General features: G+C 41.4%; 1 protein-coding gene across 1 annotated transcript in view; it reads left to right on the forward strand.

Moving 5' to 3' along the window:
* Positions 1 to 24,575, forward strand: part of LOC126088529 (peroxiredoxin-6) — a 65,013-nt gene that overhangs the window by 37,950 nt on the left and 2,488 nt on the right. The window contains exons 3-4 of the mRNA XM_049906696.1: positions 5,083 to 5,300; positions 14,793 to 14,865. Of these exons, the coding sequence (XP_049762653.1) occupies positions 5,083 to 5,300; positions 14,793 to 14,865 (291 nt within the window). The remainder of the gene's footprint in view (positions 1 to 5,082; positions 5,301 to 14,792; positions 14,866 to 24,575) is intronic.

Below are 24,575 nucleotides of genomic sequence, written 5' to 3' on the forward strand. Positions count from 1 at the left end.
GGTAAGCAGTTTAACTGGTGTCGATGATGTCTGGGGTTTTCCTTGCAAGAGCTCTCTTGGCCATAAAACAAAGACAGTGATGCCCCAACCAGCTCTCTTGTGTGCTGCTGTAGAGTTACTTTATTGTAATGTTTAACCAGGAAGTCCAGACCCAAAATGAGGATGTAGTTCACACTTCTCCAACCTATGCCATTTAACTTGCAGTGCCGTGGCCGCTCAAATTCACTGTATTCGGTATACTCTGGGTAGCCATGGATACCTGCGATACCTGTGTCCGTCAACTTAAAATGACATTCCCGTTATACATTTGAATAGATAAATGTCTGCATCTGATTCAACACCTAGTTGTCTCATAGTCAAGCATGCTGGAAGCATTGCACAGTGATTACGCTGCCCCTTGTAGCATTTAATGCAGGAGCATGAGTGTTATGTTGATTCCATCGTCTGTGCGGCTGTTGACATTTCTGAACAGAATACCCCACTTGCTTGCACCTCTGACATTGTGGCTTTACACAGAAACGTTGAGTGTGGCCCAGAGCAACACGCTTATAACATAAAACCTTCACATTAAGCATTACCCGCTTCTTCCTTGGTATAGTCACAGTGTGTAGTAACACAATTGATTTCGGTCAATGCTATTGCAGTTCCACTGCTTCGTGAAGGTTATCGAAAACTGCATGTGTACTTTTCATGACATTTCGGATGGCAGGCCTTTCAAAAATGCACCAGGCACCCGTTGTTCTGCCTCCTGCAAACTGGCTTTTTTGGTATGTCATCACTTGTTAATTCATATATATTGGTATCGATTTTCATGGTGTGGTCCGCATGACCGTGTATTGAATATCCTTGCATCTGTAATACACCATTAAATTTTTCACGATAATGCTGTAAGGTATTCTTCTTCCTGTAATGCTCCACTACCCCCATCTGAAAGTCTGCAAAGGATTGAGGGTCTTGCAATTTCTAAATGCAAATCGTGTATGTCCTTACCAATTTTAAACAAGCTACATTTAACAATTGTTCATTACTCAAAGTCCTTGATGTTGTGGCTGTATGCAAACTGTCTATGAAGACAAAAAGTCTTCCCTAGGTTTATTGGAAAATGGTGGCACCAGTGAGGCTGTACTAGTATCATGGGTGGGTGAAGATATGCCAGATGACGACCCTTCTTTTCTTCCATAGTTCACTTCTCAACACAAAACTTCATTGTCAGCTCTAAACGTAGCTGCCTCATTTAGGAGATGCTGAATTCTCTCTTGAGTGAGAGACAGCCATTTTGCTCAGCACTACCACAACAAGTGTATAGTACACCCAAATAGAAAAGAAAGGACAAACACCATGAGACAGGCCCAAAATAAAACACTTGTTGATTGAATGACCATTTCCTGCTCCAGAAAGTATACTGGCACCAGTATTGTATTGGATGTACAGCAGACTAGGAGTGGGTGAGTTGTTTTCTGCTGGATGTTGGCGGTGGAATGGGTGGAAACAGCAGCCAGTCAGTTGATGGAACCATGGAGAACATGAACAGACTTGGTTGAGCACATCTGAAACAGACTGACTGCAGATGATGGGAGGTGATCCTTGGACTCCAGCATGCCAGTGTGAATGTTAAATTGTAGGCCTTCCCCATGGATGGTAGCGTTGGCCCGGCTACCGTAGCAGGATAGCCGATGCCTGCTGGGCGACAGCGAGGTGACAACCGTGTGCGAGGGTGGGACACTCGGACAGTGGTCATTGGTTCCCGGCCTGGCAGAGGCAGTTTCACACATGTGGTGACGACTGAACAGATTGCAGCATTGGACAGCCCAGCCATGACGACAATGTGATGAGCTGATCTTGTGGAGGGAGCCTGCATAATGTCCCTCTTGTCAACACACAGGAAACGGTGTCTCTGTTGACATTGCTGAGCTGGCAGGGCCGTAGCTGATGGATTGCAGCCTGGTTTTGCAGCGGGGCTGCTGTCCCACGTGCCGTTATGTGGGCCGTTAGAGAGTCCAATCCCAAAACAGTCACTGATTGTTTAAACAGCAGAATAAAAATAGAACTTGCATAGTCTAACCTGTCAAATGGGCATAAAGGGGTTGCACAAAAATCTGAAAACACCAGAAATATAATACTTTAATGTAGGAAACCCACTGGCATTAAAAACAGTTTCCAGTCATCTCTGAATTAAATACAGGTGCTGTATGGGTTTCAAGGGAACCTTATACCACTCTTCCTGCAAAATGACGTCAAGTTCAGGTAACAGTAATGGAGGTGGATAGCAATCTCACACCCTTCTCTCCAAACTAGACCACAAAGGATCAATAATATTGAGGTCTGATGACTGTAGTGGCCAGGGGAGATTCATCTTCTTGTTCACAAAACCAGTCCATGACAATAAGCTGTGTGAACAGGGTCCATGTTGCCTTGGAACACAGCATCAACATTGGAAACAGACATTGTACCAAGGGATGGACCTCCCCCCCCCCCCCCCCCCCCAACAAAATGGCCACATAATGCTTTGCAGTAATGCAACCTTGCTGGATAACCCTGGAAACTATGGAATATCAATATGGCTGCACACATAATCACCAAAACTTTGCCATGTTTCACTCTTGGGACGTAAACTCGGCCAAAAGTAGGAGACAGTGTGAAACAAGACTCATCTGACCAGATGATTTTTCTTCCTTTTGTTTCATAGTCCAGATTTTATAGCTAAGTTACCACATTTTACTGTTTTGTGCATTTGTATAACTGATGTGTAGTTTCGGAATTCCAGCTCAACCTACAATTCCCTGCTTGTGGAGGTCTATTCATGTTGTTTTGTTGCTGACAGGGTTCACAAGTGTGACATTCTGTTCTGCAAGTGCTTTTGAAACTGTTGTCCTCTTATTTTTCATCACAATTCTCTTCAGTGACATTTTCGTCCACATTACACTATGTGATCAAAAAGTATCTGGACACCCCCAAAAACATATGTTTTTCATATTAGGTGCATTGTGCTGTCAGGTACTCCCATATCAGCAACCTCGGTAGACATTAGATATTGTGAGAGAGCAGAATGGGGTGCTCTACGGAACTCACGGACTTGGAATATGTTCAGATGATTGGGTGTCACTTGTCATACATCTGTACAAGAGATTTCCACACTTCTAAATATCTCTAGGTCCACTGTTTCCAATAGTGAAATGGAAATGTGAAGGGACACATACAGCACAAAAGCATACAGGCCTACCTAGTCTGTTGTCTGACAGAGACCACTGACGGTTGAAGGAGGTCATAATGTGTAATAGGCGGACATCCATCCAGACCATCACACAGGAATTCCAAACTGCATCAGGACCTACTGCAACGACTGTGACAGGTGGGAGGTGAGAAAACTTGGATTTCATGGTCGAGTGGCTGTTCAAAAGCCACACATCCCACCGGTAAATACCAAAAGGTGTCTCACTTGGTGTAGGGTGTGGATGCAAGATGTGTGTTTAAGCACCTTCTTGCTTCCCACTGTTACAGAGCAATTTGGAAGTGGCGATTGCATCTTTCAACGCAGTCTAGCACCTGTTCATAATGCGCAGCCTGTGGCAGAGAAGTTACATGAGAATAACCTCCCTGTAGTGGACTGGCCTGCACAAAGTCCTGACCTGAATCCTATAGAACACCTTTGGGATGTTTTGGAACACCGACTTCGTGTACGGCCTCACCGACAGACATTGATGCCTCTCCTCAGTGCAGCACTCTGTGAAGAATGGGCTGCCATTCCCCAAGAAATCTTCCAGCACCTGATTTGAATGTATGCCTGTGAGAGTGGAAGCTGTCATCAAGGGTAAGGGTGGCCCAACACCATATTGAATTCCAGCATTGCCGATGGAGGGTGCCACGAACTTGTAAGTCATTTTCAGTTAGGTGTCCAGATACTTTTGATCACATAGTGTATGACTTAGTGGGTGATATTTTTCTGCTTTCCGTGCATGCCGTATAAATCTTGTGGCATCATCACACAATTTCCATACTGGATTCATATTCTGAATGAGAATAACATATTGAAGATCAGGAATTCAGTAGGTACATTCCCAGTGCCCACTCCAGCACTATTGCCAATATGGAAAATTGTGCTTTTAAGAATTTCTGACAAACTACACCAGCAGGTCTCAAAACGTTGTTTGGATTTCATATAATTAAGGGAACTCTAAACACTATGTATTCGGATGAGACATTGAAAATGCAAATATTCTTATGTAGTATGTCCAGAGACAGATTCTTCTGACTGATAACAAATTTGCATCTGATGACAACATGGTTATACCCACTGACGATGCAGACAATTTTTACTAAGTTTTGATCTATACACACTGCCTTTAGTAATCGCGGGGGCAATTATTCCATTTACAGAGCAGATTTCTGTAAAACCAATATCTGAAGGGAAAGACAATTCCATGAGGTATCAAAATTTACATGTTATGCGGTAATAGTGGGCAAGCTTACAATTTTATTCTTTAGTGGGGAGCATCATCTGAATGTCAGGAATATTTGTTGAATGCATTTAGGCAAGGTCCAACATTAGTTTTACAGAAAGCATAGAGAATAAAAAGGGAATATGGCATTCTGATTTTTCCTTCATACAATCTATTCCAAGCATTGAAAGAAGAAAACATTTGTCCTACTGAAACTGACAGTTGGTCATTTTGCTAAACCTCCTCTAATGCTGCAGAAGGAAGCAGTGAAAAAGGTAAGAGTCTTTTCAGGAGAATTTTGCAGCATAGATGACATAACACTTCACTTTTGCAAAAGATAGGCTTTTCCTGTAAAATATGTATTTATGAGTCCCAGGTGAAATTTATTTTGGTATGAGAATGTTAACATTTGTTATTTATTATTTACTGAGAGTGATTTCTGTAATTTATTAACAATTATGGCTGTTTAAAATGAACGAGACAATGGTGTGTGTGTGTGTGTGTGTGTGTGTGTGTGTGTGTGTGTGTGTGTGTTTTTACATACTAAAAGTATTAAGTCAGTGTGTAAATATATTGTTGGTAACAGTGATAATTTTAATATATGCATGTAAAACTTAAATCATTAACAAATTTTATGTGGATATAGGATATAAAAAGTTATGGTGGCCACGTAGCAGATAAATTTCCGTACCCGATTATTGCTGATGAAGGAAGAGATTTAGCTGTTCAGTTGGGGATGCTGGATCCTGATGAACGTGATAAAGATGGCCTTCCATTAACATGCCGAGCTGTTTTTGTTATTAGCCCAACAAAAAGACTGAAACTTTCAATTTTGTATCCTGCTACTACTGGTCGTAACTTTGCGTAAGTAGTCATTTTACATATTAATAATACAAATTTGAAAATAGCTGTAAGATTGAGTACTTTCATATTTTCTTTGTTTTACTTTTTTTTTTTTTTTTTTCATGTGTAGTGTTGTTAACTGTCATTGAGAGATGTAAATATGGTACAAAAAATTATCATGTTATTGTCAAACATTTAGGAAAAATAAGAAATTGTTTCAATAATTTAAATTTAAACATGACATAACATGTCAGAGGAAAAGCCATTGGAAAACAAAGTGTGAAAGAGGGGGGGGGGGGGGGGGGGGGGGAGTTAGACTTGGACTTCCATTTTTGCTGTTGTAAATAAAGATTAATAATCCTTCTGATAATCTGCACACTACTATTAAAATTTCTTGTAACCATGTGTTAGTATTGTTTTGGACATATGGATTATTTGATGCAGATACTACATTTTGCTGATATGTTATTGCTAAGGGGATTGGTGCAAATCTCTCTACTCAGATTGGATCATTCCTCATCAAATCACCCAATAATTCTAAGATTCGTTACACTCCACCTCATATTTTTACAACTTACTGCATTTGCTTAGACTTACAAATAAGAACTTTACATTTTCTTAGATTTTCTTTCTCAGACTAAAACTTCCTTTAATTTTCAATGAAGTGATGATGTTATGATTTGGCATAAATTAAGAGAAACACAATTATTTAAGCAGTAAACCCATCAGGGGCCCTGCATTTGTTTTCTGAGTATTGGAACACGCCTAGTTGAAACTGCTAATTCAACCCAAATATCTAAGCTCCTGGGATGTAAGGCCTTATGTGAGTACCCTGTCGAGTCTGAGTTGCATAATAACCCATAAGTAGTTATCTGATCCGATCTAATGGAGGTGGACCCCGCAGAGTTACGTGAAGAATGGAAAAATATGGGCATCGCGGAGGTGCAGAGCTATATGGGGCGAGCCAATGGCAAATTGGAAAAATCGGCAACATTTTATCTAATGTTTAGTACTCTGAAATTACCTGAACATTTCCTTGCAGACTCAAGGTTCGCCTGTTCTTAAACCAGTGCAATGCTACAAATGTCAAAGAAATGGCCATACCGCTATGGGGTGTAATTAGAGGGCTACATGTGGCAATTGTGGAGACAAAGCTCACGAATTAGGCAATTCTTGTACATTTCCTCTGAAATGTGTAAACTGCTCTGGGGATTACCCAGTGTGGAGCAGAAAGTGCGAGGTTTACAACGAGGAAAGGAATATTCAGGAGTTGAAAGTCAAGAGATGCATACCCATGGCGAAGCTAAAAAAAACTTTCAGAGCTATGAAACTGCCAGTTTTTGCTACTCCTTTTGCATCATCCCTTAAGACACCAATCGCGAAGTGTGATGCCTCCACACAAACTCAGATCGCAGATTCAAGTACAGTGCACTTGTCAGTGTACGTGTAGGGGAAATGCTCCACTTGAAACTGAAGTCGTTCGGAAGCTGTCAGCAATGGGCTTACCACCTAAGCCACATACCAGAACCCTACATTAGAAGCCAACTAAGCTGTCGCTGCAATCTAGGCAACCAGCTCCTTCAATCAGTAAAGAAAAATGTCCTTCGAAAAGTATTTCCAAGTCCAAGAAAATGGTAGCTAAACCTTCGGTTCGGTGAGCTCTTTCCCTCCCTGATGGGGACTGCGGGTTGGGTTGTTTGGGGGAGGAGACCAGACAGCGAGATCATCGGTCTCGTCGAATTTGGGAAGGACGGGGAAGGAAGTTGGCTGTGGCCTTTCAAAGGAACCATCCTGGCATTTGCCTAGAGCAATTTAGGGAAATTACAGAAAACATAAATCAGTATGGGTGGATGCGGGATTGAACTGTCGTTTTCCCAAATGCGAGTCCAGTGTGCTGGCCACTGCGCTACTTCGTTTGGGTGGGGACTATGCTCTTGAGGATATGGACTTCCAATCAGAGGAACTGGAGAGCAGGGAACCAGGTAATGTTCCGCCTGACCTCCCTGGTAAATCACACCTCTGAGGGGAAAAAGAGAAGAGCAACCATCGCTAAACAATGGCTTCCACAGGAACTTCTGTGTTGCAGTGGAATTTGAATGGATATCGCTCACATTTGGAAGAATTACAGCTCCTGGTCCAGGAGAAACTGTTCTGCATATGCTTTCAAGAAATGCATCTTAAAGTCATCGACACAGCTGCATTAAGGGGTTACCACCCATACAGGAAGGATGATGCTATTGCAGACAGGGCTAAAGCTGGAGTGGCTGTTTTCATTTATGACAGATGCCACTTCTCTCTTGTCCCTCTTACTACGTCCATGCAAGCAATTGCCATGAAAGTTCTCGCACCCTTTAATATCACAGTCTGTTCTTAATGTACTTTCTCTCTAATGATGCTTTGGATGCAGATGCACTGGCTGAACTATTATGGGCCCACGCCCATTCCTCCTTTTGGGGGACTTCAATCTACACAATGTGCTGTGGGGCTCAGCTACCTCTTGCTCCAGGGGTCGTCCATTCTAAGAAAATCTGCCTTCTGAACCCATGTCAGATGACACAGTTTTCCACAGCCACAGTGTCTTTTTCAGCCATTGATCTTTGTTCCCCAGCTATTGCAGACTCAGTTCAGTGGGAAGTAAATACAGATTCATATTCTACTGACCACTTCCCGGTATCTGTCTGCCAATTAGGGCGGTGGCTGACAGGAGACCACGCAGATGGGTGATACAAAGTGCAAATTGGTTGCGCTACAGTTAACATGCTATTTTTGAACAAAAGGATTGTGCACAGAGGCAGTGGCCCATACCATTTGTGAGATCCAGTGGGCTGCTGCAGAGTCAATCCCTTAGTCTGGTAACCACCTCAGATGACAGCCTGTACCTTGGTGGAATGACAACTGTTGATTGCCAATCAGGGCCAGATGAACAGCTCTGTGGAGCTTCAAACAATGTCCAACTACAAAAAATCTTAATGCCATCAGGTCTGTGAGAGCACATGTGAGGTGAGAGATAGAAGAATGGAAGAGGGCTTTCTGGAAGGAATTCACAACTTCCATTACTCGGTCCACCTCCACTCTCCACTGCACAAGTTTGGGAATCAATAAGACAGATTTCAGGTAATGGTAGTACATGTCCCCTTATATAGCTTTGTCAAGTAATGGGGTCTTGGTATACACACCAGAAGACATGGGTCAGGTTTTAGCTGAACACTTCTTTATTGTTACTGTGTCATCCAGACAAGCTTCTTTTCTTGTGTTCCATAGGACTGAGACATGAGGAAACTCAATTTCTTCTCGCGTAATTAGGAAGTCTACAACCTTCTGTTCTCCATGTGGGAACTGGAATCAGCTTTGTCCGCAGCCAGAGGTACTGCTCCAGGACCTGATTAGATCCATTATGCCATGCGTCATCATAATCTGTGCCCTGAAGCGAAAGGACAGCTCCTCTTGTTTCAGTCACATCTGGTTTGATGGACAATACCCCACGACTTGGAAGGAGGCAATATTAACTCCATTCTGGAACCAGGCAAGGACCGAAGTGCCCCTATTAGTTACCAGAGTGTAGCCCTTACCAGTTGCACGGGTAAGACTCTTGAACGCACGGTCAAGTGCTGCTTAATCTGGCTGCTCAAATCCTTAGGTCATCTGAACTGCTCCCAGTGCAGTTTCAGGCACTATCTTCCATCCTTGACAACTTAATTCTACTGGAGGCAGTGATGCAGAAGTCCTTATGCTGAAACTATTTGGTTTGTGTGTTTCTTGACCTGGAAAAAGCATATGACACTACTTGGAGGTACATCATCTTTCACCAGCTTCACGAATAGGGACTAAGTGGATGCCTGCTGCTTCTTATCCAATCCTTTCTCGAGGACTTGCATTTTCGATATCATGTTGGTGAAGCCATGTCTGACTTCTATGTTCAAGGGAATGGGGTCCTCCAAGGCAGTGTCCTCAATGTCATACTGTATGCCATTATTATCAATGGCATTTCCTCCACAGTCAGAAGCGTTGTCAAATGCTCTTTGTTTATGGATGACTTAGTGATCTTCTACTCTTCCTATGATCTTATTATGATGACAAGGCAGCTACAGCTGACTGTTAGAGGCTGGAAACCTGGGCCGGGACAAATGGTTTTCAGTTTTCACCAGATAAGACTACACGTATCAATTTTAATCGAAGTTTCGACCAACCAGTGCTCATAATGGGGGACAATATTTTACGTTTTAGGTGCTTTTTGTGTTTATTATTTGACTCTGAATTAACTTGGCTCCCACACCAGAAAGACCTAAGACTTCTAGTCATTGAATATTTTGAAATGCCTTAGCAGAAAAAGATGGGGAGTAGCAGTTTTATAAGACATTTGTTTGACCAAGTGTAGATCATGGCAGTGTGGCCTAAGGATCAGCCCGCCGTTCCTACCTCAAGATGTTAGATGTTGTCCACCATGAGGGCATTCAGATATAGTCTGGAGTCTTTCGGACCAACCCATTACAAAGTATGTGTGCAGAGGCTGGTGAACCTCCACTATGGATTCAGCTATTTATCCTTTTGGCTTGACAGGCACTGAAAATTTCAGCGCCACCTCAGTGATTGACTTTTTAGTCAGGAATTGGGCCCCATCCTACCGAGCCATTTGGGATATGTGGTACACAGCCAGGGATGGAATGCATTGCTGTCTTGGCGTCTTCAGAGGCCCAAAGAGATTTTAAGCTTGGCACAGTACAAGAAAACGTGTACTCCAGATTATGTTTTTACAACTTTGTTTTTGTCCATTTTAAATACGTACCACAGTTTTATCATTGTTTACACACATGGATCTCGGCAGTAGAATGTCCTCGATTATCCTGCTGTTTTTCCTGATAGGGTTTTTAAAATGTGTCTTCTGGAATAATTTACAAATTATAATGCTGAATTATATAGCCTTCTGATGGCACTGAAGAGAGTTCACAGACATCACCCTACAAAGTTTCTTGTCTGTTAAGGCTCGCTTAGTGCACTGCAAGCACTTCACCAAATGGATCCAATAGACCCGCTGATTCAGCTTGTCCATGGCTTCTTACAGCGACCCCAACACCGTGGCAGGGAGGTGATCCATTGCTGGGTGCCTGGCCACACTGGGATACAAAACGACGACATGGGCAACAAAGCGGCCAAGGAAGCATGTTGGGATGGTGCTGTCCCTCAGTGTCCCATCCCGTTGCACACCATCTTATTTCCTGACATACGCGCCATTGTCAGTGGGAGACTGAAAGATTACAGATGACAGAAAACAAACTGTGGTAACTCAAATCGACCGAAAAGGCACGGCGGACTTCATGTCAGCCTCACCACTGGAACGAGGTTCTGCTTACCAGACTGCACATTGGGGAATAGCCCTTTAACATATGGCTTCCTCCTCCTGCGGGAGGATTCACTACTCTGTGAAGTTTGACGCATGCTACTTTCAGTTCAGCATATTGTGGCTGTGTGTGCCCTGTATACTGATATTGGGGCAGCTTTCAGCCTCGATGGAGATCTGCCCACCATATTTGCAGGTACTGATTCCAGTGTTACAAGAGTGGTGAAATTTTGCGAATTGTCAGGCCTCATCCCTAAATTGGTGGGGAAGGGAGACAGACTTTAATACGTTATAAACTGCTCCGCATGTGGGGACAGCCTTCATTCCCACCCATGAGATTAGCAGGCTGACTTTTCACCAGGGCACTGATGATCAGGATCTCAAGTGCCGCTCACCTCAAATCATCGTCGTCATTAAGCAGTAAAGACACAAAGAAAATTATAAAAATATTAATGCATATCACTTTCCAGTTTCTGGAAAAAATAAAAGGGCATTGAAAAATGTATACATCACATTTCTCCAAACTACTAGGAACCTAGCTTTAGTCCTGATCGGGAGCTTAGACTTCCTTGTATTTACTCTTACTTATAATTTCAGCACACTTCTGATTGAACTTCCTTTTTTGAAACGCTGTTGTTGCTCCTAGAAGTTACGAGTATGAGTCCAACACTTGAAATAAATATGAGACTTCCCATTAACAACATCTCATGTATTGTACTCTTGATAACAATAACTGTGTATTATAAAGTTGTTAAATTATACGGAACATTGATAAGGTCAGAGTCCAAAAACATTCTGTCTTGATTAACAGGTTCCAGTTGAATATATCTATATAACAAGCTTTCTCTTGTCCCTGTGTCATGGCCGCACTTCCTTTGTAGTACACACCATATCTCTAATGCAGGAATTGATATCGTGGAACAAACTTCTCAACCAGCTGGTATCACAAATGTGGTACCAAGTTTATCATCATCCTGGCTCTCAGAACACTGCGTCCATCCATCACATGATACATCCACATAAATAAAGTGAACATCCAAACTGTTGGTTATTTAATTCATTATGAAAATCACCTTTTTATAGTGGCGATCATCATTTGTCAGTTTGAAAAATTGTTGCTTGTGCAACCCATCACTTCACCAAAGTGATATGTTTCATTACAGATTTCATGAATCTTCACCGCCGACCTTGTACTTTTTAAATTTAAACATTTATCTGCCTATAATAATTTTTAGATACTGGAAAATCCACAATGTAATAATGACAGAATTATGAAAAGGATAGATTGCTACTCCCCAAAATAGCGGAGATGTTGAGTTGCTGATAGGCACAATAAAAAGACTGTCAAACAAGTAAGCTTTCGATCAAAAGGACAGTTGTCCGCATTACACACACACACACACACACACACACACACACACACACACACACACACACACACACACACGCTACCAAAGTCTCTGGCAGCTGTAGCTAGTGGGGTCCAGGAGTCTCCATTGCTCATAAGATGTTCCGTTGTTTGTTCCGCCTGCTCTTATGAGTATTCGGAAAGCTATTGTTATTTACACCAATGCCTCTAAATCTGCCGATAACGTCAACTGTTGATATGGAGCACCATCTCTTGTCTGCCACAAATGTAGTGTTACTGTGGAGCTGATGGTCGTTTACCGGACCCTCTACTTTAAAAAAACTGTTTTCCCTCATCACAGTTTTTATATATATGGACTCTGAGTGACTTTCAGCCTGCCACCCAGTGTTTTACCTACCACCCTTGATCTCTGCCATCTGCATCCTACTAACCAACTGCAGGAATCTACTGCCTTCTAGAGTCTTTTTAATGGCAATACCAGACGGACCCCTGGATTTTTACTCTATAATGAGCACCCCCTCCCATCATCCATTTTGTAGTAGGGCAGTCCCCCCACCACACCTCCAATAGTGATTCCACGGTTTTTGGCCTCTTACACTAAAATACGCAAGGGTGTCTCCTTGTCCAGGTGTTAGCAATCTTGTGTCCTTGCTGTCAAGGTTTCAACCCATGTATGTTCTGTCTGGTCTTTTGTACCATTTTGTTCCCCCTTCTCTCGTGTTGTCCCCGTTGTGTCGCAATCGTGTACTGTGTGGGCGGGGGGGGGGGAGATGGGTCGGTGGTGGTGATCATGCCCCGGTATATGTAGTGCCTCTACGGTGCCCCCTGCACTTGCCGCAACCCCCCCCCCAACCCCCTCCCTTTGCCTCCCTCCTTTTCTTCACTCTTTCTGCCATCCCAACACTTTTTTGCTTCTTTGTTCACCCAGATTTCCCTTTCCCATCAGCTGGACTGTGCTATCACTGTTGTTCCTCTTTAGTTTCTGCCACATTGGATTGTGGAACTGATGACATTGCTTGGTTGTGCCCCCCCCCCCCCCCCCCCCCCACCTGCCCTGCCAGCCATTCGACCCACTAACCAACCATGTAGAAGAAGGCAGCAGCTACAAAATGTGAATCTATTCAACTTAAAATTGGTTAGGTTTCGGAGGGTTAGGAATGTACCCTTCTTTTTGAACATACCTTCCCTTGTCCGTAAGGAAGGGATTAATAGTTCCATGAGCTAGGTTTAGTATGTGTAAACAAATTATTATCATAAAAAATGAAAATTGGGAAATAGAAAAACTGGCTAAGATACACGGATGATGGAAGAGAGGAAGTCTTTTTAAATCATGGATTAGGAAAGAGGAAAAAATCTGAAGTTAGTGATTGTGGTGGAGATTATAGTAATTAGCTGCCAGAGCCAAACATGAAAGACACAAAAGTGAGCTAAAGTTCCATGCGGCTTTTCGCGGATGATGCTGTAGTATACAGAGAAGTTGCAGCATTAGAAAATTGTAGCGAAATGCAGGAAGACCTGCAGCGGATAGGCACTTGGTGCAGGGAGTGGCAACTGACCCTTAACATAGACAAATGTAATGTATATGCGAATACATAGAAAGAAGGATCCTTTATTGTATGATTATATGATAGCAGAACAAACACTGGTAGCAGTTACTTCTGTAAAATATCTGGGAGTATGCGTGCGGAACGATTTGAAGTGGAATGATCATATAAAATTAATTGTTGGTAAGGCGGGTACCAGGTTGAGATTCATTGGGAGAGTCCTTAGAAAATGTAGTCCATCAACAAAGGAGGTGGCTTACAAAACACTCGTTCGACCTATACTTGAGTATTGCTCATCAGTGTGGGATCCGTACCAGATCGGGTTGACGGAGGAGATAGAGAAGATCCAAAGAAGAGCGGCGCGTTTCGTCACAGGGTTATTTGGTAACCGTGATAGCGTTACGGAGATGTTTAACAAACTCATGTGGCAGACTCTGCAAGAGAGGCGCTCTGCATCGCGGTGTAGCTTGCTCGCCAGGTTTCGAGAGGGTGCGTTTCTGGATGAGGTATCGAATATATTGCTTCCCCCTACTTATACCTCCCGAGGAGATCACGAATGTAAAATTAGAGAGATTAGAGCGCGCACAGAGGCTTTCAGACAGTCGTTCTTCCCGCGAACCATACGCGACTGGAACAGGAAAGGGAGATAATGACAGTGGCACGTAAAGTGCCCTCCGCCACACACCGTTGGGTGGCTTGCGGAGTATAAATGTAGATGTAGATGTAGAAAGATAAGAGGAATATAATTGGAATTAAAAATAAGGGAATATCATAAAACCAAACAATAAAAAATCCAGCTTGGAATATCAAGTCATGAAAAGGATAGATTGCTACTCACCGTAAAGATGACTATTGAGTTGCAGACAGGCACAACAACAGGTCTGGATTAGACATGCAGAGACGGAATGTGTTTTTCAAAAGTAAAATGTGAGTGAAAGACAGGGGCAGAATCGTGAAGCCAAGGGGTGAATGGTGAGAGTGAAAAATGTAGTGAAGACAGGCTTCCCATGTTTGAAGTTTGGAAGCGCTAGTTTTACAAGATACGGAGATCAAGTTAAAGTCCCAGGGTTCTGGTGTTAGGTTCTACTTTATGCTTCTCAAAAGTATTTTTGTGTAGCTGGTTTTTGTTGTAATAAGACGTCCATCACTGTGGCATGTTGTTCATGCTGTAACATAACTGTGACCAGTTTATTGCCCAGTGTTAATTTGTTAATGATTTTGTTGAATTATACTGTTAACACAATTTTTATCAATATTCTTTGCAGTGAAATCTTAAGAGCAATTGATTCACTGCAGCTGACAGAGAACAAAAAGGTGGCAACTCCTGCAGACTGGCAGGTAAAGTGTTATTTATTATAGTAAATGCTGTGCAGCTTCCCTTGTACTTCTGTCTACATTTTATGTACTTCTTTATAATAGAAATGTTAAGATATAAGTGATTAAAAAAAACTTAACCTATAGCTAATTGTTGCATGGCACATACATATGAAATTTTACTAACCTAACTAATACATGTTACACATGCTTACGGATTTAAGTGCTGATAATTCTGAGGCCTTACGTGGGTACTTGCATCTCATGTTTCATTTACAGCATGAAACATTAATTGCAATTATGAATGAGGTGTTACACAAACAAAATGTATATGTCTAGAGTGTTTTGTCACTGATGGCGATCAGTTACATCAGCTGCACCAATCTTGCATGATCTTTGTCATTATTACTGTTGTGTTAATCAAGTTGCTCTTATTCACTAACTATATTCTACATGTTCAGGTAACTTACGGGAATGCAGCCAGGTAATATCGACAACTGTCGATATTTCGACAGGAGGATACCCTGTCATTTTTGAAGCAAAACACACACACACACACACACACACACCAAAAGTTATCAATAGCAAAATTAATAATCTACTGGTGAGGTAGCATAAACTCTGTTTGTTTTTCAACAAGTGAGAGAGCAGGAGTAGTATAGAATTTAAACAAAAACCACCATCTCTATTTATAAGATTACTTGCTAATTTAGTTTCAACAGCTTCCTTAATAACACAATACCAATAGCTGGAAGTGGATGCCAGAACATCTGTGGTGTTATATTCTGTAGGACAACCAATGGCAAGGCAGTGTTCTGCAATGGTGGATTTGCTTGGCTGTTGTAAATGTGTGTGCTGCTTATGCTCAGAACACCATTCCTTCATAGTCCTGATAGTCTGACCAATATATGGCATGTCATGACTGCAAGGAATATGTTAGACAACGCCTTAGGCGTACCAACATCATCTTTTATGAGACTAAAAGGAATTTGATTTTATTTTTTATATAAGCATCTAGTTCTGTTGGACCAAATTGAGGAGCATGTCTCCATGGTTATGGAATGTATCAGTACACGAAATTACAACATAAAAGTAGTAACAGGTGAACCACAAAATGTCAAGCCACAAGTTTAAGTAAACACAATCAACAATATAACATAAGAATCAGCTTGATGTTTTATTCCCCCCCCCCCCCCCCCCCCCCTCCGCCCCCCAAGGAACTCCTCAACAGAATGGGAGTGACCCATAAGGAAACTCTTCAGTTTGGATTCGAAAGTGCATGGATTGCTGCTAAGATTTTTGAATTCTTGTGGTAGCTTATTGAAAATGGATGCAGCAGTATACTGCACACCTTTCTGCACAAGAGTTAGGGAAGTGCGGTCCAAATGCAGATTGGATTTCTGCAGAGTATTAACTGAGTGAAAGCTGCTGATTCTTGGGAATAAACTGTTATTGTTAGCAAGAAATGACAGTCAAGAATATATATATATTGAGAGGCCAATGTCGAAATAACCAGACTATTGGACAGTGGTCGACAACAGGTTTGCGAATTTACACCACTTATTGCCCGATTTGCCCCATAGTATAATACCATATGACATAAGCGAATGAAAATAAGCAAAGTAGACTAATTTTTGTATCGAATGATCACTTACTTCAGAGACTGTTAGATTAGTAAAAATGGCAGCATTAAGTCTTTGAACAAGATACCGAACATGGTCTTTCCATAACAGCTTCAAATCTCTATGAACACCTAGAAATTTGAACTGTTCAGTTTCACAAATCATATGCCCATTCTGGGAAATTAAAGAGTCAGGTTTTGTTGAATTGCGTGTTCGAAACTGTAAAAATTGAGTCTTATTGTGATTTAGTGCTAGTTTTTCTACAAGCTGTGAACTTAATGTCATGAACTGCACTATTTAAAACTGAGTCAGTGTTGCCCACAGCATCCTTTACTACCAAGCTAGTGTCATCAGCAAACAGAAATATTTTAGAACTACCTGTAATACTAGAGGGCATATCATTTGTATAAATAATGAACAGGAGTGACTCAAACACTGATCCCTGGGGCACCCCCCCAATTGACTGTACCCCACTCAGACCCCACATCACAGCCATTCTCAACACTGAAAAATGACCTTTAGCTGTCTATTGTTAAAGTAAAAGGTGAACCAATTGTGAGCGGCTCCCTATATTCCGTAATGGTCCAACTTCTGGAGCAAAATTTCATGATCAATACAATCAAATGCCATAGTTAAATCAAAAAGATACACCTAGCATTTGAAACCTTTTGTTTAATCCATCCATTACCTCACAAAGAAAATACAATATAGCATTTTCAGTTGTTAAATGACTTCTAGAGCCGAACTGTACATTTGATAGCAAGTTATGTAATACAAAATGATCAATTATCCTTAAATATGTTGATCTTAGATGGTGGTTGAAAAATCCACTTCACTTCATATTTCCACAAAATATGACCACTCCTGTTCGAAATGCTTCCTGCGTAAGGCAAAAAGTCCATAGACTTTGGTGCCACCTCGATATTTATAGGAAGCCTTCTCACACTTACTTGTATAAGCTGGCTAACAGTTGCCACCATCCTACTCAACATGAAGGCCTACTTCATACCTTGATTCAAAGGGCCCATGTCATCTTGGCCCATGAGAGTTTGTCAGCTGAGTTACTGTATCTCGAAGTCACCTTTCATAAATCGTTACAGTGAAAGACAGGCTAGACATGAATTGTGCTGTCAACCAAATGTACATTGGGTGAGTGGTGATACTACCAAGGTGGCACCAAATCTTTTTGTCTGAATGCAGGGAGCATTTTGAACAAAGAGTGGTCGTATTTTGCGGAAATATGATGTGAGTGCATTTTTCGATCACCATCTAAGATCAGGGTCCTTCTAGGTTCCATAAAGGATGAACTTGGTTTATGTAAGGCGATTGTCTACCATATTCTTTGCAGTTATATCATATATTGGTCAGATATCAGGACTGTGAAGGAATGGTGTACTGAGTAAAAGTGACACACACACACACACACACACACACACACACACACAATTAAAACAGCTGAGCAAATATGCTTCTGCAGAACATTATCTTGGCACCGGTCATCCTTTGTAATATTACAACACGGAGGTTCTGGCATGCACTTCCAGCTACTGGGGTAGCGTTATTAAGGTACCTATTGAAATTAAATTAGCAAGTTACCTTATAATTACATATATGGTGGTTTTTTGTTTAAATTCTGCGTGTAATCCTGCTCGTTCATAGAGGGACAGAGTTTATGCTACCTCACCTGTTGATCATTAATTTCACTACTGATAACTTCTGGTGTGTGTGCGTGTGCGTGCATGCGTGTGTGCGCGTGTGTGTGTGTTAGTTTTGCCTTGGAAACGGTAGGGCATCCTGTCGAAATATCAGGGGTTGTTGATGATGTCACCCGTCTGGATTCCTTTAAGTTATTTGAATATTAAGGTGTCTTATAGTCTACATGTATGTGTTGATCCCATAGGTTATATTAGACTTTTAGTCAGTTGTAACTGTAAACACTGCCTTACATTTTAGACATCGTATTTCTCCCATTACTATCTGTGCAGTTGAAGTTTTTATTGGCTGCAAAAATTTGATCTATATCACCCATAATAATTGTAGCATAGTCACATTTTCACAAACGAAGTTATATACCCAGATAGTCAGTCAGTCTGTTATCGCACTTGGAGTTCAATGTTATGCAAAATACAATGAGCTTCCACAAAGCCTTCTCAAGTTTTCCACTCCTGAGCTTGTGGATAAACCCACCTTTTGGTTTTACCTGTACCCACTGTGAGCAACAAACTTCACTTCTGTACCTCTTCCTGTTCTGTCTGTCAGGTCCACCTCTCAAAGTGGTACCTGCTAGACCAGTGGACACTAAACACTACCCTTTCTGAGGCTGTCAAGATATACCCTGCTCCTTGGAGCTTCACACGTGTCCAGTTGAGCATTAATATCCAGTCTCCATTTGTATAATCTCAGGATGCAGGACTAGGTAGCAGGAGTGCCATGTGAAACCGTGGATCAGAATTTCGGGTAGGATGCCTCTCACCTCTGGGAAAGATTACAGATAGTACCCCAGAAGATATTGCTTATAAATGTAGTACTGGTAATGGCTTGTTCATAATGGCCATTGTGTCACAAGAAGAAATTGCACAAGAAATGTGGTATCTGATGGAGGGTAGTGAGATATTAGAAAAGCTCCTGCATCCCACTTTAGGAGTCCCTAAAGTTTCCAAGTTTATAGGATCGAATCATTTTAATGTGCACCAGGTGAGTCGAAGGAGGACAAAAATAATGAGACGTAGCAGAAATGAACTGCAAGAAACTTATCAGAATTGGGAATCAAGAAGTAGACAGTCAAGGAAGTCTGCTCTCCAGGCAGCAAGATAACGGACAGAGCAAGGAAGACAGAAAAGGCAGACTAGCACTGGCAAAAAGGGCCTTCCTGGCCAAGAGAAGTCTGCTAGTATTAAACGTAGGCCTTAGTTTGAGAAAGAAATACCTGAGAATGTACGTTTGGAGCACAGCATTGTATGGCAGTGAAATGTGGACTGTGTGAAAACTGGAACAGAAGAGAATAGTAGCGTTTGAGATAGGGTGCTACAGGAAAATTTTGAAAATCTGGTGGACTGATAAGGTAAGGTATGAGGTTGGTTCTCCATAGAATTGGTGATGAAAGGAATATGTGGAAACACTGGCAAAAAGGGACAGGAAGATAGGACACCCATTAAGACAAAGACACACCTGTCAAAAGGAAGGAGGAAGGTACTGTTGGTGGGCAGCACAGTGATATGAACAGAGATTCTTCCAGATTCATCTGCGAGGTGGGTGTAAACATCCAAGATAGTAAACGTTCTCAGTTGACAAGTAACATCTGAAGCAGATGTTGGGAGTAGAGATTGAAATTCGGGAAGAAAGTGCAGAGGCTTTTTGTTGTCATTGGTACACATTATGAAGATGTAGCCATGTATCTAAATAAGACTATGGGGGTTTAAGGTGCTATCCGGATAAGGAACAAGATTTTTGGTGGCCAACACGCATTTTGACATAGGGGTCATTCCATGTCAAATCAGCCAGTAAAACAAATTATTTGAACCTTGATGATTCAGGAATTTACATTTTTGTCATTTTATTCTACCTATTAAAAAAGATAAAATCCAAAATTAAATTTTTTGGACATTTCTTTTTTTAGTTTATTTATTTTTAATTTGTCCAATTTTTGCCATGCTTCGAAATCTTAAAATGTCCATAGCTCGAAGACCAGAAAGTTGTACCATTATTCAGTTTGTTATAGGCTTTAAAAGTATGTGCTGCTTGACCAGATTCATTGAAATGCTAATTTTCCCAGTGTTTTCAAAATTTTGAAAATTATAGAATTGAATTTTTCATGGTGGTATTCCAAGGGGAACATATGGAAATTTTATTTTTCTGCTAGCTGGTTACATATGGAAATTTTATCTTTCTGATAGCTGGTTTATTAAATTAAATGAAATTAAGTACTAATTAAGCATTCTCCACGATAGTATTTTAAAATTGTACTAAATTATGCCATATGACAGTAAACATAAATAATGTAGGGGATAGCATGCAGTTTCCATTTTATATCATTTTAGTTTACAGTAGCTATAGTTCTTATTTATAGAACAGTGTGTATGTGCTTCTATTGACAATTCATCTCAGTAGAGGTTAATTGTTGGGATAATATTAGCAAAGCACTGGTCAGGGAAAGAAGACCGAATATCTTTGTGCATGTACGAGGGCAGTTCAGTAAGTAATGCAACACATTTTTTTTCTGAAACAGGGGTTGTTTCATTCAGCATTGAAATACACCAGGTTATTCCCCAATCTTTTAGCTACACAATACTATTTTTCAACGTAATCTCCATTCAATGCTACGGCCTTACGCCACCTTGAAATGAGGGCCTGTATGCCTGCACGGTACCATTCCACTGGTCGATGTCGGAGCCAACGTCGTACTGCATCAATAACTTCTACATCATCCGCGTAGTGCCTCCCACGGATTGCGTCCTTCATTGGGCCAAACATATGGAAATCCGACGGTGCGAGATCGGGGCTGTAGGGTGCATGAGGAAGAACAGTCCACTGAAGTTTTGTGAGCTCCTCTCGGGTGCGAAGACTTGTGTGAGGTCTTGCGTTGTCATGAAGAAGGAGAAGTTCGTTCAGATTTTTGTGCCTACGAACACGCTGAAGTCGTTTCTTCAATTTCTGAAGAGTAGCACAATACACTTCAGAGTTGATCGTTTGACCATGGGGAAGGACATCGAACAGAATAACCCCTTCAGCGTCCCAGAAGACTGTAACCATGACTTTACTGGCTGAGGGTATGGCTTTAAACTTTTTCTTGGTAGGGGAGTGGGTGTGGCGCCACTCCATTGATTGCCGTTTTGTTTCAGGTTCGAAGTGATGAACCCATGTTTCATTGCCTGTAACAATCTTTGGCAAGAAATTGTCACCCTCAGCCACATGACGAGCAAGAAATTCCGCACAGATGGTTCTCCTTTGCTCTTTATGGTGTTCGGTTAGACAACGAGGGACCCAGCGGGAACAAACCTTTGAATATCCCAACTGGTGAACAATTGTGACAGCACTACCAACAGAGATGTCAAGTTGAGCACTGAGTTGTTTGATGGTGATCCGTCGATCATCTCGAACGAGTGTGTTCGCACGCTCCGCCATTGCAGGAGTCACAGCTGTGCACGGCCGGCCCGCACGCGGGAGATCAGACAGTCTAGCTTGACCTTGCGCCGATGATGACACACTCTTTGCCCAACGACTCACCGTGCTTTTGTCCACTGCCAGATCACCGTAGACATTCTGCAAGTGCCTATGAATATCTGAGATGCCCTGGTTTTCCACCAAAAGAAACTCGATCACTGCCCGTTGTTTGCAACGCACATCCGTTACAGACGCCATTTTAACAGCTCCTTACAGCGCTGCCACCTGTCGGAAGTCAATGAAACTATACGAGACGAAGCGGGAATGTTTGAAAATATTCCACAAGAAATTTCCGGTATTTTCAACCAAAATTGGCCGAGAAAAAAAATGTGTTGCATTACTTATTGAACTGCTCTCGTATAACTCTTTAATCACGTGCTCAGGTGATAGTGGCAGGAAACAGACGGTGTGATGATTTAAAATGCTTAATCACCCAGAAAAATGTTGAAAGGCACATGTTGCAATACAAGTACCTAGAGCAGTCCACAAAGTGGAATATTATTCTTGTATTCCAGCATTCGTGGTTATCATTTTATTAGGAAATTGAGCAGTTTAAATCGTGACACTGGCACATTTGTGCCACTTTTTCATCGAAGGATGTTTTTATAGAATGCAACCAGTGGCTTAATAATTGCACACACAATGAGAGTGGAAGTGGTTTTCTTAACATGCACATTAATCAGCTGTGGAAGCACAACATGATTAAATATTAACTTCATTCTAATTGTCTGAGTGGGGGTAAAGCACATAAGCCATCAGTAACTTCTGTGTGACAAATGATGAGCAATCAGCATAAAAGAAGGATCTTTGCGAAAAGTTTTCATAAAGCCATAGCTGTCACAGGGACACAGAAGTATCATGCATTTATTCCTACGAGCAAAGCCCAAGAGAAAGCAAAAATTGTTTCTGGTTTTTAAGGATTTCAGTGTTTATAAAATTCAAGTGGGCCCAGATGCTGCATGCTTTTGAAGAGATCACGGGACTTTGTGCTTGCGCCTATGAAAACAAACGGTGGAAAGAAAGAAGTAAATCTTTTGCTTATGCATCATTGTAAACCAGCCTTCTATTTTTCATAACCATGAAGACCATCATTTAAAATAAAAGTGCAATACATTATTTTAGTCCGTAATGAGATTGTTAGTGGATCATCATAACATCTTTCTTGTTGAAGCTGAGTAAACAAATTTCTCTTTGAGAGACACTCAAATAATACATTGTTAAATAACAACAGCTATATCATTGTTTAAGACAGATTATTGAACACCTTGATACACAAGATGTCAGGCAACAATAGGCATAGCACAACAGGCTATGAAGACCAAATGGAAATGGGGCGGCCACGTGGCGAGACTGGAAGATGACAGGTGGACGGCACGAACTACCACATGGGGCCCCTACATCTGCAAGAGACTCCCAGGAAGACCAAGACGCAAATGGTTGGACTTACTCAGAAAACAAGCAGGAAGAAAGTGGAACAGCATAGGCAGAAACAGAAAGACGTGGAAAGAACTAGAACTACAACTAAGTGATAAAGTGTAGTTCAAGGTGTAGCGTGCAGTAAGTGCGGTACCCTCTTACACAGACTAGCTCACCACGTGAATCTTTAAAAGCAGCTACCCCTACTTGTAGGAGGCCTTTGCCCTCAATGGGACAACACAGGCTATATTCATTCATTCATTCTTTCTTTCATCTGTAAAATAAAGGTATAATAAAGTAAATTACTCATGGTCTTTATTAGCATGTGTTGTCTTGGTTAATGTTAAAATATTTTCAAAGCTAAACTGGGAAAGCCAAATGAGAATATATATTTAAGTATATTTGTGACTAAATAAAAAATGATTGATATCATTATTTGGTGACATATCTTAGTAACAAGTTCAAAACCCTACGGACTATGCACAAGGTGCTGCACTTACCATTAAAATAAAATGTATTTTAATATGCCAGTGGAACACACTAATGCAATTTGGCACACACATTAACACACAATTTAAGAGTAACATAATTTTTTTCCAAAACGAAAATTCAAATTTTAAAATTTTCAAAATTAAAAAATTAAAACATCTTGGAAAATATAGCACTGTTATCGATCAGTTAGCACTTACTTTTATAGCTTACAAGAACCTGAATAAAATGGTATTAATTTTAGGTGTGCATGTCAAACAATGGAAACTCCAGGTAGGAGTATCAACAATGTAAGAAAAACATAATGGTGATGGGGTTATACATTTACACAATTTTGAAATAGATAAGGTCCTGGTTACTTTTCGTATACAGGGTGTTACAAAAAGGTACGGCCAAACTTTCAGGAAACATTCCTCATACACAAATAAAGAAAAGATGTTATGTGGACATGTGTCCGGAAACGCTTAATTTCCATGTTAGAGCTCATTTTAGTTTCATCCCAACGTGATCAAATTTTAAATTTTCACAATCAACATGTGTGGGCTGACGAGAATCTGCACGCAATTGTGCAATCACCTCATCAACACAGATATTCTGTGAACGTTTGGGCAGGCATTGTTGGTGATGTCTTGATTGGGCCCAATGTTCTTCCACCTACAGTCAACGGAGCACGTTATCATGATTTTATACGTCATACTCTACCTGTGCTGCTAGAACAAATGCCTTTACAAGTAAGACACAACACGTGGTTCATGCACGATGGAGCTCCTGCACATTTCAGTCGAAGTGTTCATACGCTTCTCAACTACAGATTCGGTGACCGATGCATTGGTAGAGGCGGACCAATTCCATGGCCTCCACGCTCTCCTGACTTCAAGCCTCTTGACTTTCATTTATGGGGGCATTTGAAAGCTCTTGCCTACGCAACCCTGGTACCAAATGTAGAGACTTTTCGTGCTCGTATTGTGGACGGCTGTGATACAATACGCCATTCTCCAGGGCTGCATCAGCGCATCAGGGATTCCATGCGACGGAGGGTGGATGCAT

Source organism: Schistocerca cancellata, chromosome 6 (assembly GCF_023864275.1).
Source record: "Schistocerca cancellata isolate TAMUIC-IGC-003103 chromosome 6, iqSchCanc2.1, whole genome shotgun sequence".
NCBI classification, from domain to species: domain Eukaryota; kingdom Metazoa; phylum Arthropoda; class Insecta; order Orthoptera; family Acrididae; genus Schistocerca; species Schistocerca cancellata.